This window comes from Drosophila melanogaster, chromosome 3R (genome assembly GCF_000001215.4).
Source record: "Drosophila melanogaster chromosome 3R".
In the NCBI taxonomy this organism is placed as follows: Eukaryota; Metazoa; Arthropoda; class Insecta; order Diptera; family Drosophilidae; genus Drosophila; species Drosophila melanogaster.
The window spans coordinates 15,196,484-15,213,796 of NT_033777.3; the positions used below are offsets into that span (position 1 = coordinate 15,196,484).

The following is a 17,313-nucleotide window of genomic DNA, read 5'->3' on the forward strand; positions in this document are numbered from 1 at the left end:
CCCTAATACTTCCATCCTGCTCTTTGGTACAGTATGCTCCATCTCGTTCTAAAGGCGCTAACAAGCAGCTGTTCAAATTCAACATCGTTGTGCAGTACTGCTCGTCTTCAAGCGCTTCCTAACACCGAGTGAAACGAAAAGTACTTCTCGATATGTAAGGACGTGTTTTCTGTGCTCTGCTAGTTAAGCTAATTAAATTACAAGTTGGCGTTGATTCATGACAAATGAGTTACCAAAAGAACAACTCTACGCTGCTTAAACGTGTGATATTTGCGAGCAGTACAGTTACCTTTCGGTTAATTGACAATTTGCTGTCGTCAGCGACCGAGTGTTTCTGATAGTGGTGTCCGACAACTAGCTAGATCTGGCGGGAAAAGGCTTAAAAGTGAAACGCAATGAAAACAATGCTCATAATGGCGGCTGTTAAATAAATAAATTAGCAATCACACAGTTGACCTTGTGCCAATAACTTTGCGTGGAGAGTATTAACAATTAAATACGCTGAAAATAAAACAGCTAACTGGTCAGCGATGCGAAGTGAAACCGTTAAGATTATTTGTTGTTGTTGCGTGTCTTACAAAAATAGAATTCGCGAAAAGAAATAGAAGGGAAACAGAAATCATTGCCAACCATTCGAAAACAAGACCATTACAACATACGTACATATCTGGGCATAAATGAATATTACTTCTGATTATACATGGGTATATTTGTTTGTAGTCGAGGCAATTGATTTATCTGCCCGTTCTCGACCCGTTTCTTGTTCTTATTTATTTTTTTGCGCGGCAATCAACGCGAATTTCCGAATGTGTGTGTGAGTTTGTAATTTGAATTCAGTTAAAATGAACTGGAAATACGTATGTATACGTATTAATTAATAGTTATTTACAATGTTTCAGTTGCTTCAACTATTCCCGCCAAACCACCCTCGCAAAATATATAGTTTTCTTATCACTTCTCTCCATTACAAGTAATATAAGACCCACATACGTAACTACTGAGCTCTCAAAGAATCAGCATTCACAGTATGTATATTGTGTGTTTACATAATGATAGCTTTCGCGGTCTTCTCGCCTTAACACCGCCCCTATTGCGTCTTGAATCTTTTATTTATCGAAAAAAAAGGCTAAAAACCACTTTGATGACGTTAATGAAATATGAAACTATATATAACGAACAAACGACGGCAGAGGATCTCTGCTAAGCAAATGGGAAGCACAGGAAACCCAATAAAAAAAAAATACCCCCCAGAACAATGTGGACTGACTCACTATAAACAAGGCAGTAACTTGATTAAACCGCCTTTGTTTTTTCTCGACCAGGATATTTAAATAACTCAGTCATATTAGTATCTCAGCAAAGCATACAATTTGCATTAAACACCAACAGGTTAAATCTCAGATATGATACGTTTTCTTTTAATAACTCTGCAATTTCTTATGATATGATAATGGAACATCAAAGAAAATGCCCACATACATAGCTACCATCAATAGCAAAATGTAAACATATATGTATACCTATATATATTCATACGAAGCTAGGAACATGACCATACGCATAGTAGTCAATTACTGCCCATCTTTTTCTTGTTTCTCTGGTCACGTATCTGTCCATATCTATACTCTATCTATAGGAGTCCTGTTCACTTTTATTAGTGTCGTAATTTGTGGAGATAATGAAATGTACTTAAATAGAATAATATTGGTATGGTTTCAGATAAATATTTTTGATGATCACGCATAAATTTATTTTATAAATACTACTCCAATCTCACATCCAACCTTTCTAATCTGCATATAATTCCCGAGACTTATCCGCCTCTAGGTTAATTTCTAAGATAACGAACTGCGATCCAAACGAAATAAGTCACAAATATTTAGCACCATAAGACTTTCAAGATAAGCAGTATAAATATGCAGAGGTAGACCCCGTAGAGCATTTGGTATTCAGCAAAAAAAAAAAAAAAAATGGCAAAGTTTGCCGAATGTGTTTCTCTTGCCATTATCTAATCGATAGTTGAGTGTTTTTGCCTCTGACGTATTGAATGGTCGTGCGCTTTGGAGGAATATGTTTCGGCAACTGATTTGTACGGGTTGCCAACTCAGTCGAGGGCAGCGACATTGATTGACCATATCAGACGACACTTGTCGCAGTGGTCGCTTATCTTAGCTCCGACCTTCCCCGCCAGCTTCGTGCCCCACTGAAATCGAGCCCAGTTTTGACTTGGCCAAACACAGACACGAGTGATTTTCTGTTTGCCTTGTACAAATGCCGCGTAGAACACTTGTTGCCCGATTAGCCATAAACATTGTGCTGGGCTCGTGTATTTCAAACCATGTGAGCGAGATTCTCAACGGGTCTACTTCATTTCTTTGCAGTCAGTCGAGGGCAACGGACACGTACACGTTTAAAGTTTAGAGGAACAAGGAGATTTGCATGCGGCGCGAATAAAGGAGCGATAGTTCCTAACCACAGACAGCGAAGATGTCACAAAACCAATCCTACTTCTGGCAAACGACCAGACACAATGTATACCTGAAGCGCTCGGCCAAATGGCACATGGCGCTGGCCCTGATGGTGGTGCTCACATTCGGCACAATTTGTGCGGCGGAAGCTCAACCGGATAGTGCGGACAATGCGGTCATTGAATCCGGAATACAGAGCGTAAGGATGACCTAATTCCTCCTTTTTAACAGCCTATTAACCAATATGCTTTAATGCTTGCAGAACTTGGACGTGCAGGGAGATTTGAATAGGCCAACGGATCTGAGTTCTTTAGCGGAGAAACCAAAAGATGCTGCGGACCGGCCGAAAACGAAGGGCACCTTTATCGATGCGTTTACCGCATCGATCTCTGTTATCTTACTAACAGAGCTAGGGGATAAGACTTTCTTTATCGCTGCCATAATGGCCATGCGCCATCCGCGTTTGATTGTCTTTGGCGGTGCCATCGCCGCCTTGGCGCTAATGACGGTACTCTCATGCGCATTTGGCATGGCAGCGAACTTTATTCCTAAGGTAGGTCGTGAAAAAATATAATTTAGATAACTTTACAAACTAATGCAACTTTATATTACCTACAGATTTATACGTATTATATCTCAACTGCATTATTTTTAATATTTGGTTTAAAAATGCTGTACGACGGCTACAAAATGAAACCAACCGACGCTCAGGAAGAACTGGAAGAGGTGCAAACTGATCTGCGCAAGCGCGAGGATGAGGTGAGTCGCCTTCGATGGATGCATATGTATATAGTAGTGGTGCTAGATGTTGCAGTAGTTTCTATAGATCCTAACTTTGTTTCAATTAGTGACGCACTTCTGCAGCACCTCGTTGCTGCAATATTATAGTAATTAGTTATTTTTACTGCTTCTGTTAATATCTGCGCTTAATTTTTTGTTTTACTATTATAATAACCATAACGACTGGCAAAATGTAGAGCAAAAAAAAAAGAAAAACAAAACAAATTATTGATTCCACGCCAAAGCAATCACTTCATATGCCACGCTTTGGTTTTCACTCTTACCTTATATTAAAAAATTAAACACCATTTTATTTGCCTGACACGAGAGCCATGAACAATAAGAACCAAACAATTACTAATCAGACACGAACTCTAAGCTTTTCATAATTGTAATTACACCTTGATTGCATGCTAATTAAGAATCTTTGTTAGCCCCTAACAAAAATCCATGGTTACCTTAACTAAATAACCCAAGCCGATTGAAAAATGGGCGCTCCGAATAGCGTCAGTGAAACACCTGTATGGCCACATACTCTCTCAGTTATAGCTTCCGAATATCTTTGGTTTTGATTTGTCTTGAATCAAACATTCGAAATTCACATACAAACATTTACCACACATCTATGACCATGTGACTAATTGCACGATTTGCGCATATCAAATACAAGCGAGTTTCAAAAGTTTATTGATCAAAGCAAATTCGTACTAAACCAGAAAATCGTTTGAAATGGAAAAGCTTTTTGGCAAACGAGAACTCCACCAGAATATTAATCAAAATCAAAATTTCTGCCAATCGAATTTCTAGCTAATGCAAATTTTTAATTGTTTTTCCTTTATGCAACACGAAATTAAAACAATTCGATAATAACGTTGCCCCTCAAAATGTTACCGAAACAAACATAAACTATATATGTTGCACTCAACTTTGATTTGTGCCACGCTCCAAGCGCAGTTACTGCGCAAGGCCAGCCGCAAGTACGAGGACGCGGAGGGCAAGCGAAAGAATAGCAACTCGGACAAGGAGGATGCCAGCGAACAGGCGCTTATCCATGGCCGCAACTCCATTTCCACGGCGGCAGGTTCCACCACGGACATGCAGCATCGCCAGCGGAAACAGCGCAATCATCTCAATAACAATAATAGTAAGCAAAATAGCTGTGATAAAACTGGCAACGATGACGACGACCGGGATCAGCACGAATCGGAGGTGTTCCTCAAGGAGGGCGGCCGCATTGTCGAGCAGCTCAAGTTAAAGACCTTCCCCAGCAGCCCGGCCCACTCGGCGGCCTCATCGAACCAGACCGAACAAACCAACTCTATTGCCGCCTCCACCGCCACCGTAGATGTCCAGCTGGCTGGCCATCCCACCGACCCGTCCGTAGGTGGCGCCTCGGAGCCACGTGCTCCGCTGGCCGGACACGATAGCATGCACAGTCTCAATGGCAGCCTAAACGGAGAATCCGGACCGGTGAATGGCGCTCTCAAAGCACGGGTTAGGACATAGACCGTATTTGCGATTGTCCCGCTTCCGGTTCCCATTCGATTACGTTTTTCGAAATTGGAATTGATTGAATTTTTGGTTTTTGTATTAACGCTACACACTTAGATGGAGATTGTCGAATGGACTATGATCCCTAAAGTCATATCATTTAGATTAAAGAATGATTAATTAACTTCAAATCTCAAGACTTCCAAAGAGTTGTAGAGCTAAGCTAAATTTATCTGAGTGCTGTGAGAGGCTAAAAAAAGAGTAACCTATATTAATAGATTTAATCAGTTTTATTTCTAGAAATTGTAATCGGAATGAGAATCTATATAACTGACAACCGCTAACTTTCGTTGTTAGCTAATCATATATACGTTTCACTTGCTTTTTACCAAAAAAAAAAAACAAAAAACACTCATAAAACAGTGACACTACAGTCGAAAAACACAAGCATCAATTATTTTTTAACTCTAAGTCATCTGGCATTTGGTTTTGTCGCCTCGGTATTTTATTACCCATTAGTCTCGTTTAAATTACATTCGAAGCGCACACATCTCACCCGATTTTTCTCTCTGCATGTTGTTATGATGAAGTGATCGTTTCTTGATTTTTGATTTTAGTTTATATTTTTGGTTTATTAAGAAGGAAAAGCGGTGGTATCCGAGTTTTCTGGTTCAAAAGTATTTACATGTATTTTTAATTTGCTGTCTTATATCCTTTTGTTTGCGCACATTTTCATCGAATCTTTTTTGTCTGTCTGCTGTTCGCATACTGATCCTTAAAAATCCCCATCTTCCTTTACAGCTGGATCGTGATGTGAACGCGGCGCTGGTGAATGACGCCGAGAGCGGTCGTCGTCGTCCACAGAAACGGGGTGCCACCTACTTCACCATGCGCATCCTGGCCCAGGCCTTCACAATGACGTTCCTGGCCGAGTGGGGCGATCGCTCCCAACTGACCACCATTATTCTCGCCGCTAGCAAGGTGAGCACTTTGGATAAAAATAACCGGAATGATTTGGTACATGAAGCTATTATCCGTTGCAGGACGTTTACGGCGTTATCGCTGGCGGTATTATTGGCCACTGCATCTGCACCGGCCTGGCTGTGATTGGTGGTCGTCTCGTGGCTTCCAAAATCTCAGTGCGCACTGTCACCATTGTGGGTGGCATTGTGTTCATCGGATTCGCCATCTACGCTGTCGCCATACCTCCGGATGACATTTAGGCGAAGCCTTTATACTCCAATCGAGATTGCCCGCTGACGACCCCACAATATTATGAAGATTTAGTTTTAGTTACTACCTGATAAACCCCACTTTTCTTCGAGGAGCATCAGGCAAGGATCGTGTTGAACTAGTTTAAAACTAGAAATGCGTTGATGTTTTTAACGTAGCTTTCTTCTTGCCAAACATCCAAAACAAAAGTGCCTTCAGTGCTTTCCGCTTCGGCCATGACATACATTTTTAGTTCACACAATTAATTCTTTTGTTTTCCAATTGTCTAGTATCGCTTTAATTTGTTTGTTTAGTTTCGGTTTCGTGTTAAGTATTAAAGATGATTGTACATACGCGTGTAGAGCCATCGCGATGCCCACGCTCCTCTGAGTTGTATCCTTTCCTTCATAACGCAGATCCTTATTCGCATATTTGTTTACGTAGCCGTGTTTACTTAATGGAAACAACCAAAATGAAACTTTGTAGATTTGATTATTTATGCGAATTTTGTATGAAAAACTAATTAAATTGAGCAAAACAAAGATTTTAAAGTGCGCTTAATGGGCGGGATAAATCTTGTTCTTTCTTTTAAATTTAAGAACCTGTATGAGTGATGAATAAAATCATTAGGTTTCTTGTTATAGGCATAATTTATTATGGTTAAAGTTTGTTTTTAAAGTTTACATCGTGTTTTACAGTCGAAAAATAATTTGGTTAGATTACTTGCAAAGTTGCAGCACCTTAAAGCCCGCCATCTTTTACTGCTTTATTGTTTTGGGATCGCGATAGATGCCCGTAAATAGGATCGACCTGGAAGTGCGGTCGTAGATGACGAACAGGAACGGATGGTTGCACTCAAACTTGGCCGGCTCCACGGGCCTGGCCGAGCGGTAGGTGAAGAGGACTGTGGCCGCCGCCGCAGTGCTACCCTCCTCGTCCACCTTGATCTTGGCCACGTGCTTGGAGTCACCGATGGAAATCGTCTCGGAGGTCAGATCATCGAAGGTAGCGACAGACTCATCGAACATTTTGCTAACTCCCATTTTGGCAAGGATCTAAGGAATGGAGCAGGTCAAAACTAAATCAAGCTTTGGAATCAAAAAGTCTAAACTTACAGGATTAAGTTCCAGGCGCTGTTCAAACTCAAACTTGGGCAGCGAAACTTCGATTTCGCGGGGCATTGCCTGCTTCAACGAATCATCCAGACTGTCGGCATTCAACCGGGAGAGCACATCTTCGAGGGAATTACTGTTAAATGGCGGCAAGATGAGCACCATGGAGATGTCCGAGTTCTCATCCGGCGAGCTGTCCTCCTTCTCCTGAGACTCAAAGACGGTGCGATAGGGCAGCTGAAGCACGTGGGCGCGGAGCTGTTCGTCGACATTCAGTAAGAAGGTGCCCTTCTGTTGCATCATGGACACGAGAGAGTAGTTCGACGGAGACGTGTAGAAGGGCATGGGCACCGTCTTCTCCGTCTTGAACTGACTGAGCCACTGACCCTTCAGATAGGCGGCGTTGGCCAGGACCAAACGAGTGCGCGGAGTGATTTCATCGGCACTGAGCATATTGCGGATTTGATCGTGCGTCTGCTTGGCAATCCAATCGTTGATTTGCTTGCGCGACTCCTCCGTCTGGCTCTTGAAGTCGATCTGCTGCACCTCCTCGGCCAGACGATTCCTTGCGCATTCGGTCACATGCAGATCATTGGCGAAGAATATGCGATCGGCTGAGGAGAACTCGAGAGGCATTTTGCTCTGCCGCTCCTTACGGTTCATCTTCTCCAGAATATAGGCACTGCGCACCACCTCCTTCGAGTCGGCCCAATCCAGATGCAGCACCTTGGCCAACTCCTTCTCCGTGTCACCAGAGGATCCGAAATAGGCGAGGAGCAGGGCATGATACGTGCTGTACGGCGAGAAGAAGACGTTCTCATTGGGAGTGCTCTGCCGAATCACGTTCAGCATGGACACGGCAAAGTTCTGTTGGCCCTTATAGAGGTTCAGCCGCTGATCCAACAAACCCGCATCGGGCTCAACCCCACAGAGACCGGCTAAGGCGATGGCCGGCAGGACCGCCATTAGAGATATGCTGAGGATGTGCATGATGTGGAAGCCTGCTAAAAATTGGAACATGATTTAAGTTAAAATAGCAATTATTTTAACGGCTGCAAGCACATGTGATTGAAATGGGTAACCGAAAAGCACAAGACCCCTAAATATGTGACCTTGTATACCATTTTATTTTTGAGTGTGTGATTTGTGTGGAATACGTGACCGGCATTGAATCCTGGTATAATTTCTCATCTAATTTATTAGACAACTAAGCATTTAAAGCGCACTCAGGCCAGAAAAATTTATGAATCTCCCAGAAATATTGACAAAATTCCCCAAAGTGATTTCTGTGTAAAGTCACTACTAATTATGGGAGTAGTTAAATTAGAACTGCAAGTCCCAGCTAATTACGTACTTAATATTCACTTAGTTTGCCAAACTTCAAGTCATTAGGGTTTTCTAGTTACATAAACCGACTACTGCAGAATTGTTGTAAACAATCACGAAATATTTTATAGACTTAGCTTAGATGATTTGTGATTGAAACTTTTTAGAAAATATAGAACCGATTTGAGGTCGTTAAAGATCGCTTTAGGCTGATTCACCAAAAAGCTTTTTCCAGTCCATGGAGTGGTCAGCTATTTGCAGACGACAGTTGCAACATCTCCGCAGAGGCGACATTAAAAAAAAGTGAAAGTTTCCGCTGCTCTGCACTCGAAATTCGCAATCCGAACATAATGTATCCATACATCAGCCATTCCCACATGCATCCATCGGAGCATGAAGGAGCGCCCACAGATCGGATCGGATCGGGGATCGGTTTGGGAGCTTGAGCTTTGTGATGACCATAGCTCCAGTTTTGCTTTCAGCAGCTGAGCGATGACGAAGTCATCCGTTGCGTGACTGCAGTGAAAAGCGCTTTGTTGTGTGAAAATAAAAAACCCAAAATTAACATTTTCGATAACCGGTTGCGGATACCACCGGCAGTTACCAATATACATAGTATATGATTCATAAACGTATTTCAACGCGTATGAATGCTCATTGTTGACCCTGTATGGGCGATTTTGTAATTGCTTTCGGCTGGGTCTTTTATTTTTTTTTTTTTACCCCATAGACGTAACGCTGTTTCTGCGCATGCGCGTCGTTTTTTGTGCGTTTTGCTGGGTTTTTTTTGGGCGAATCCAAAAAATATTGAACAACCAGTTTTTTGACTGACAGGTGGAAATGGACATGTCAGCCAAAATTAAGCTGCATTGAACTTGGATTAATTGCTTTGTCAAAAACACAAGCACTTCCTTTGAAATTTCTTAGTAAATAAATATAAGTAGAATTCAAATTTCTTGGACAAATGCGATTTACTTTTTAATCATGTCATATGAGTGACTAAGGCAAAATTATTTATTTTTGCACAACAAAATTAAATAAATATTTTCATTCCGATTTCAGTGTTTTCCCCGTTTTATTTATAAACGCAGAGCTATGTGTCACTCAAAACAATATTTTTCTTTAAAGTCATCAAGTGAAAAACCTATTAAATTGGAGGTCATTATGGGATCGCACTTCAGAGATCAATCAAATCAAGGCTATAGTGGCAAAAAGTTATAAACAGCGAAAATACACTGGCCCATTTAAAATGCGTGCCTGATATATGTACATATGTATGTATATTCAAATCCCTATATGCGTAAACATATATCTACGTATGTATGTGTAATTGTGCAATCATTTGCATGCTGATTAGTGTTACAATAATAGACAACGCTTTAATTTCAACCCGATTCGTTCGCTTAATGATCGTCACAATTGCCGGGGAGTTGAACAAATTGGGACAGACACAACTGGATGATCACTGGGAAATACCTTCTTCGAGTAAACGTAGGCTTAAGTGGCACCGATATACAACTATTACTTGGAACGACTGCAAGTCCGTTCACCAGCGCGTCTAACTATAAACTGAGTCCGGTGCTCCAAAGTAGCTTGGTACTTAAAACCCAAAGCGCAGCTTGGATATCGATATCCGATGATTGTCACTCAGAAAGTCAAGATGTGGGTTGCTTCAACGGGTTTGCGTTTCGTGCAAAAGTTGTTACTTAAACTGCGATACAAATGTTGTGACTTGGATATGAGCTTTTGAGAGTTGTATGGAAATTTAAAAGTATTACCTTTCAATAAGCTAGCTTATATCGAAATTAATAAATGAAAATAACAGTTGGTGCATTATAGAGCATATTTTTCTTCAAGTTTTTCAAAAACACACAAGTCTTAAAACACTTCTAGTGCTGCATTTGCCTGGGATCGCTGTAGACGCCCGCAAAGAGAATCGTGTCTACCTTTTCATCATAGATAAGAAACACGAACGGGTGGTTGCAGTTGAATTTGGTGGGATCGGGCTGCCTGCTGGATCGGCTGACCAAGAGGATGGTGGCCGCTGCCGCAGTGCTGCCCACTTCGTCCACTTTGATCTTGGCCAGATGTTGGGCGTCATCGATGACAAGGGAAATGGGATCGGCAGTCAGGTCTCCAAAGGTGGCGTTTCTCGTGAACATTGTGTTCACTCCCATTAAGCTGAGGATCTGAAAAGGTAACAGCTTACGTGTTAGTGCGACTCAAGTGGTCCAGTTAGGTCATAGCTTACAGGGGTCAGTTCCAGGCGCTGCTCAAACTGGAACTTGGGCAGCGACAACTCGATCTTCTGCGGCAATGCCCGTTCGAACCATTTCTTAACGGAATCGGCATTTAGCCGGGATATGACACGGTTAAGACTGATTTTGTTGGAGTTCGGCAGAATGATAATCATGGAGATATCGGATTTGGACTCGGGGGTGGAAATGTGCGTCTCCTTCGACTTGTATATGGTGCGGTAGGGCAGCTTGATGATCTGCGATTGCAAGCCCTCATCGATGGTCATCTTGAAGGCGCCCGTCTTGTGCATCATGTAAACCATTTCCTGCTCACGCTCGTTAATGAAGAATGGCTTCAAGGCGGTCTCCTCCACCTTGAACTGGCTGAGCCACTGGCCCTTCATGTAGGCGGCGTTGGCCAGCACCAACATGGTGTGGGGTGTGATCTCCTCGGAGCTGAGCATGTCGCGGATCTGGTTGTGCGTCTTATCGGCTATCCAGTCGTTAATTTCCTTTAGGCCAGTCTCCGGATCATTCTTGAAATCCAATTCTTTGGTTGCCCCGTAGAGTAAAGTGTTGAATTTGTTGGAAACATTTATTGTCCTGTCGACGAAAATTCTGTTCGCAGACGAGAGCTCCATGGGACTTTGGCGCCAACGAAATTCGTCCTGCCTCTGTGCCAACGTGTACGAAACTAGGACCTGCTGTTTGTTTAATGCCCATCCCAGGTTCAGTGCCTGGGCCAGCTCACGTTCCGTCTGCTCGGAGGAACTGAAGTAGGCGAGGAGCAGGGCGTTGTAGGTGCTGAACGGCGAGAAGAACAGATTGCCGCTGGGATATATCTCTCGGATCTGTTTCATTAATGCTAAGGAGAAGTCTCGTTCTCCCTTGAAAATTTGTGAGAATTCATTTAGAAATGATAGCTCCGGCTTGTCCAAGGCAGCTATGGTTACTACGGGAAGGAGGGCCAACAGGACCAAACTGAAGGTGTGCATAGTTGGTACTGTCTAAAAATTTAAGGACATTCATTAAGTATGAACTATAAAGAATTTATGAACTAGAACTAATAAATAGTGAAGGATGTGATATTATTTCTCACAATGTGAATTTTTCCAAAGAAAAAACATGAATCATTAAATAATCTTGGCCTCATAACATTATAGTTTATTGTTCATATGTATGTATATTGTGGGATTTTGCCAGAGATAGTGTTGGAATCCTTAATCGACTTTGTGGCACATCCAAATTTTGTCGGACTATTAAAAATGAGCTTTTTACAATAGGATTTTAAATATAAACATTGACACGAGCCCAACTGAGACAAGTTTCTCAGAACCATTAAAAAAATCTCTTTCTTCACATTTCCTAGAATTCTGTATTTCTTGTATTCATCATAATTCTTATAACATATATATTTATATATATATATATATTATATAGTATATTTATACTGATAAGAAACTTTCATGTGCCGGAGTATGTGTTTAAATCGATTGCAAACATAAATTATTATGTATAGTCGTTATTGATACAAGCGTATGAAATATTTATTTTAAAAGAATCTTGGGTTTTACCTTAACGGAATTTTGCACAGAACTTAAATCAAAACGGAAACAATGGTGGTCCAACCGATTGCACTTACAATCACTGACTAATGCATGTGGCAATAAACGGCAGAGCTAGGCTTAAAAATAATGAGAATAATGCGATAAGCGGGCGAAATCGCAGCTGATCCTCGAATTTAAATTGATAACGTACTGTTCCGTCACTGAAATAAGACGGTTTTTCTAAACAGTGATTTAAAGTAAGAATTGGTTTCCTAATTGGAGTTCTGCTAAATTTACCATGTTTAAATAATATTATCTCATTTTTCTATATTTATTAAATTTATTTAGTTGATTACTGCAAAAAGAAATAATTTTTGATTCGTACAGAAATATATATTATCTACTCAGTTTTGTTTTTAAGCGATAGCTTTTTTCAAGTTTTATGTTCTGCTGAACGGGACCATTCGCGGTACTGAAAAAGAGTGACTGCCACTGTGACTGCTAAACGATAACCGCTAAAGCTTGGTTCACCACTAGAATTCCGCACTTGACAACACTGGCAGCCACCACCGTGATTGAATAGTCGCGAATTGACAACAAAATTACGCGATAAACAAACCGAATTTGGCACCCGCTCACCGAAATGAGTGCATCGACGAGCACGTCGACGGCGGCGTCCCAGGACGCCTGCTACATATCGCTCCTTGGCCTGGCGGAGTACTTCCGCACCTCGCAGCCGCCGAACATCAAGAAATGCATCCAGTGTCTTCAAGCCCTGTTCACATTTATGCCGCCCTCGAAGGTCGAGGCGCGGACACATTTGCAGATGGGCCAGATCCTGATGGCCTACACTAAGAACATCGATCTGGCGCGCCAGCATTTGGAGAAGGCGTGGAGCATATCCGAACCGCTGCCCAATTTCGACGTTAAGTTCGACACCGCCTCGCTGCTGGCCCAACTGCATCTGCAGACGGACAGAAACTCGCATCAGGCCAAGGCGATGCTCCGGCGGGCCGTGGAACTGTCGCAAAACAACGTCTATTGGCACTGCAAGCTGCTGCTCCAGCTGGCCCAAATACATGCCAGCGATCGCGAGTACTCGCTGGCCTCCGAACTGCTGGCCGTGGGCGCGGAAAGTGCCGACGAGGCGAGCGCCACGTACCTGAAAGTGCTCTTCCTGCTCTCGCGCGCCATGATCCTTATGATCGAGCGCAAGACCAACGACGTGCTCGCCCTGCTCAACTCCGCCGGCCAAATCATTGACAACAACATACCCAATCCACACCAGAAGGAGTACCTGAAGGTGTTTTTCCTGGTGCTACAGGTGTGCTACTACCTGGCCCTCGGGCAGGTAAAAACGGTGAAGCCTAGTCTCAAACAGCTGCAGATGTCCATACAAACGATAATGGCGCCAAATTGGCCTTCGGATGAGGCGATTTTCGGGGCAAATCAACTCGAGATGTTTGTGTGGCTGCCCAAGGAGCAGCTGTACGTCCTGGTCTATCTGGTCACTGTCTCCCACTCAATGATGGCGGGCTACATGGACAAAGCACAAAAGTACACGGAAAAAGCACTCACCCAGATCGAAAAACTTAAGCAACAGGAGGACAAACCCATTCTATCCGTATTCAAGGTGATTCTGCTGGAGCACATTGTGATGTGCCGCATGGTGATGGGCAACCGGGAACTGGCTATCCGGGAAATAGCAGCCGCGAGAGACGTTTGCATGGCCGCTCCGCAACGCAGCCTGCTACGGCGACACTCGGCTCAGCTGCACTGCCTCATCGGGCTCTACTCCATGTCCACCAACCTCTTTGAGCATGCGGAGAGGCAGTTCGTCGTGTGCGTGAGTGAGACCAGCGAGCGAGACCTGAAACTGTTTGCCAACCTCAACCTGGCGATCATTTATCTGCGCACCAAGCGGGACACGGACCTCAAGCAAATCCTGGATGCCGTCTCAACGGAAAACACGCACACGTATAGCAGTCAAGCGCTGATGGGAGGCTTCTACTACGTCCAGGGACTGCATGCTTTTCACAAAAATAGCTTCCACGAGGCGAAGTTAGTCACCTTAAGCCAAGACTCTAGAATGTAAACTGATAATCTTTATTCTTTTCAGACGCTTTCTGCGTGAAACTCTGAAAATGGCCAACGCCGAAGACCTCAACCGACTGACCAGCTGCTCGTTGGTTTTGCTATCGCACGTCTTTCTCAGCATCGGAAACTCAAAGGAAAGCATGAACATGGTGACGCCGGCCATGCAACTGGCCAGTAAGATACCCGACATCCACGTCCAGCTGTGGGGATCGGCAATACTAAAGGACCTGCATCGTATGTCAAAGGATGTGCAGCATGAAAAAGATGCTTATGCTAACCACGTTAAATACTCGGAGAACCTGATTGCAGACCAGCGCAAGTGCGTCCAAAGTGCGCATCACGAACTCGTCAACTGGTTCCAGGGCGATCCGCCAGTGACGAGTGGTCCGCCGGCTGCTCCCGTCCTGCTCATGCCAGAGTCCTCCGTTACAGCCTCAGTCCCCGTCATCGCCTCCACATCGACAGCCATGCAGCCGGCGGGGCAATACGGTCAGTTCTACTAGCAATGAGATGATTATGCAATGTAACTTTAAGCTTTTATTTTTATCTACGACCTAGCGACTAAGTTAAGACTAAAGATGTTCTAAAGTTGTGAATTTTGTCATAAACTGTGTTCCCGAGGGAAAGAGTAGACGGAAATGTAAAGCGGATGAGTTGTGCGCATTTGAGTTGGGTCGTTCAACTTAGGATTATAATCATTATTACAATTAAAAGTAAGGATCCGTCTTGGGTATTAGGCAAACTCAACCACCTTTACAAAAGCCGCCTTGCTTGCACAGCTTCTACATTGATTTATAGCATAAGCGCAGACTCGGTCATCTCGTTAAGTTCCTCTTCAAGGGCCCCGCTTCCGTTTTCCTTGTTGCTTAGAAATGTGAAGTGCACCAGGCGTTTGTCGTGCTGCTCGTGGCCGGCCAGATGTGATCGCATCTCGGGCATCGACTTGAACTCCTCATTGCACACCGGACAAATGTAGATCCGCTCGCCCTGATGTGTACGCTGGTGCATCTGGCAGTCACCCCGCTGCGTAAAGGTCTTCGAGCAGAAGGGACAGACGTACGGCCGCTCACCTGTGTGCGTCCTTCGGTGGTTCTTTAGCACATTGAGGGCAGTGAATCTCATGGGGCAGAGATCGCAGGCGTATGGCCGTTCGCCAGTGTGCTTTCGTTTGTGCTTGGCCAGGGAGCAACTAGTGGTGAATCTGGCCAAGCACACCTCACACTCGAAGGGCTTGTCGCCGGTGTGGGTGCGTGCATGAGAGGTGAGTTCCGCCTTGGTAACAAACGAGTGCGGGCACAGCTCGCACTTGAAACTCTTTGTCTCCGAGTGACGCAGCTTGTGCTGGCGCAGATTGGCATTCTGTGTAAAGCTCTTGCCACAGATATTGCACACAAAGGGTTTCTCGCCGGTGTGGATGCGCATGTGGTCACGCAGCGTGGACAGCATGGTGAATACTACAATATTAAGAGACAATTAAATAGGATTTTCGACCACTCTTTGTTATCTTACCTTTCTGACAGATATTGCACTGATTCCGCAGATTCCGCTTGTGGCCCTGCACCATGTGCTTGCTAAGTGCCTCCTTGGAATCACAGCGTATTCCACACTCCGGGCAATTGTGGGCACCATGACTGGCCTGGTGTTCCGCCAAGTGATCCGGCGACACGAAGACCTTTTCGCACTCATTGCACTTGTAGTTGCGATTAATGCAGCCCTTTTGGCGTCTGTGGATCATCAACGATTTCTCCACCGCGAATCCCGCATTGCAACGATCACAGTGATATTTGAGCTCAGGGGTAGTAGCTGCTCCTGACGTTGTGCTTGGCCCGTTTACTGTTCCCGCTCTTGGCGCGCTGAGTTTTCGCTGTGTTCCTAACCGATGCTGTTTGGGGGAAGGCTCTGCATCTGACGGCGGTGTAGCCGGTACATCCTGCTTGACAACTCCGCGACGCCGTGAGGTGCGCTTAGCCGACTGAGGTACTTGTTCCTTCTCTAATTCGCGTGCTTCCTCCTTAGAACCCACAGGAGTCTGATGCTTATCGTTTTCCTGCTGCGTTAGAAGCTTGGCAGCGCTCTTTCTGGTGGTTACCTGCGGAGCGGTTACTGTGATGATCTCCGCCTCGTTATCGACACCTTCGAAGATGGCCAGGTTACATTCCCTGATCTGCTGTTCCAGCTCGTGGTCGTCGCCTTCGTAAATAACATTGGTTTGGGTAAACACAACTTCCTTTTCGTCCTTCAAGTTCCCCTGGACCTGCAGGATGAGGCTGGTGGTCTTTTCGACGGGCTCATCCGGCAGCTCGTAATCGAATACCTCGCCCTCGCCTTCGTAGTCCAGGTCCACTGAAATCGTTGACTTAATCAGGCTGGTATTCTGTTCGGCGTCTGTGGTAGTCACTGCGTCCGTTTGCACGGAGGCTGTGCATCTGTCCGGCTCCCAGCTAGTGGTCTGCACAGCCTGGTCCGTCGTGGCCACTGGACAACTGATAGACACCTTGCTATCGGGCTCCTCCGGCAACGCATTCGGCAGCAATTGGCGCAGGGTGCGACTGGAGTTCTCGCACTTGATCTTGAAGGTATAGCAATTGGAGATTTCACTCAAACAGCTTAGGCACACCTTCTCGGGCAGATTATCGTTGCGGCGGGGCTTGAAAACGCGAATTAAATCGAGATTAACATGGAAATCAGGATCACTCGGCGAAGGCAACTCACCTTGGTTTTTGTGAACTCCCGGATCATGTCCGCCAGGCAGCTGCCGGATCCGCCGTCGTAGATGGACAGGAGTGGTCCCGTGGAACTCAGGCAGGTAAGACAGATCTTGTCCACATCCATTTCGCGACGCAATCGGTCAAATGCAGAAACAAAATAAAACAATTAAATAAATGCAGTATGGCTGAAGTTTGTTACGCTGAATATACCGATGCATTTCAAGTGCACCTGGTCACACCTTTAATGCTGTTGGCGGCCTTCGCGCAATTCAAAAAATAATTCTAATGAGTAAAGAAGAGTATTAAATAATCTAATTTTATGGCGATAAGTGCAT

General features: G+C 44.3%; 5 protein-coding genes across 11 annotated transcripts; 2 read left to right on the forward strand and 3 right to left on the reverse strand.

The window, feature by feature from the left end:
* The first annotated feature begins 114 nt into the window (after positions 1–114).
* CG42542 (uncharacterized protein) lies at positions 115–6,591 on the forward strand. Of its 6 annotated transcripts, none has more exons than NM_001170143.2 (7): positions 115–154; positions 2,382–2,667; positions 2,731–3,021; positions 3,087–3,227; positions 4,203–4,742; positions 5,541–5,720; positions 5,783–6,494. In NM_001170143.2, exons 2-7 carry the CDS (start codon positions 2,488–2,490, stop codon positions 5,960–5,962), a joined length of 1,512 nt encoding a protein of 503 aa, NP_001163614.1. In that variant the 5' UTR covers positions 115–154; positions 2,382–2,487; the 3' UTR covers positions 5,963–6,494. The 6 variants fall into 6 exon arrangements, with proteins under 6 accessions (NP_001163614.1, NP_650426.1, NP_001163615.1 ...); NM_001170144.2 differs by lacking the exon at positions 115–154 and adding an exon at positions 459–523; NM_142169.4 differs by lacking the exon at positions 4,203–4,742.
* Positions 6,586–9,964, reverse strand: Spn88Ea (Serpin 88Ea). 2 transcript variants are annotated; one of them, NM_176501.3, is made up of 3 exons: positions 9,866–9,964; positions 7,067–8,064; positions 6,586–7,006 (listed from the first exon to the last, which is right to left on the reverse strand). In NM_176501.3, exons 2-3 carry the CDS (start codon positions 8,051–8,053, stop codon positions 6,710–6,712), a joined length of 1,284 nt encoding a protein of 427 aa, NP_788678.1. In that variant the 5' UTR covers positions 8,054–8,064; positions 9,866–9,964; the 3' UTR covers positions 6,586–6,709. The 2 variants fall into 2 exon arrangements, with proteins under 2 accessions (NP_788678.1, NP_524954.2); NM_080215.4 differs by having other exon boundaries at positions 7,067–8,067.
* Positions 9,965–10,219: 255 nt separating this feature from the next.
* On the reverse strand, positions 10,220–12,279 carry Spn88Eb (Serpin 88Eb). Its single transcript, NM_142170.3, has 3 exons — positions 12,201–12,279; positions 10,641–11,633; positions 10,220–10,578 (listed from the first exon to the last, which is right to left on the reverse strand). Exons 2-3 carry the CDS (start codon positions 11,619–11,621, stop codon positions 10,279–10,281), a joined length of 1,281 nt encoding a protein of 426 aa, NP_650427.1. The 5' UTR covers positions 11,622–11,633; positions 12,201–12,279; the 3' UTR covers positions 10,220–10,278.
* A 441-nt stretch (positions 12,280–12,720) lies between these two features.
* Positions 12,721–14,864, forward strand: Mau2 (Mau2 sister chromatid cohesion factor). The gene is made up of 2 exons (NM_142171.4): positions 12,721–14,234; positions 14,293–14,864. The coding sequence occupies exons 1-2, from the start codon at positions 12,817–12,819 to the stop codon at positions 14,771–14,773; spliced, it is 1,899 nt and encodes a 632-aa protein (NP_650428.1). The 5' UTR covers positions 12,721–12,816; the 3' UTR covers positions 14,774–14,864.
* CG6654 (uncharacterized protein) lies at positions 14,794–17,175 on the reverse strand. The gene is made up of 3 exons (NM_142172.3): positions 16,983–17,175; positions 15,780–16,917; positions 14,794–15,724 (listed from the first exon to the last, which is right to left on the reverse strand). The coding sequence occupies exons 1-3, from the start codon at positions 17,100–17,102 to the stop codon at positions 15,063–15,065; spliced, it is 1,920 nt and encodes a 639-aa protein (NP_650429.1). The 5' UTR covers positions 17,103–17,175; the 3' UTR covers positions 14,794–15,062.
* Positions 17,176–17,313: the final 138 nt, after the last annotated feature.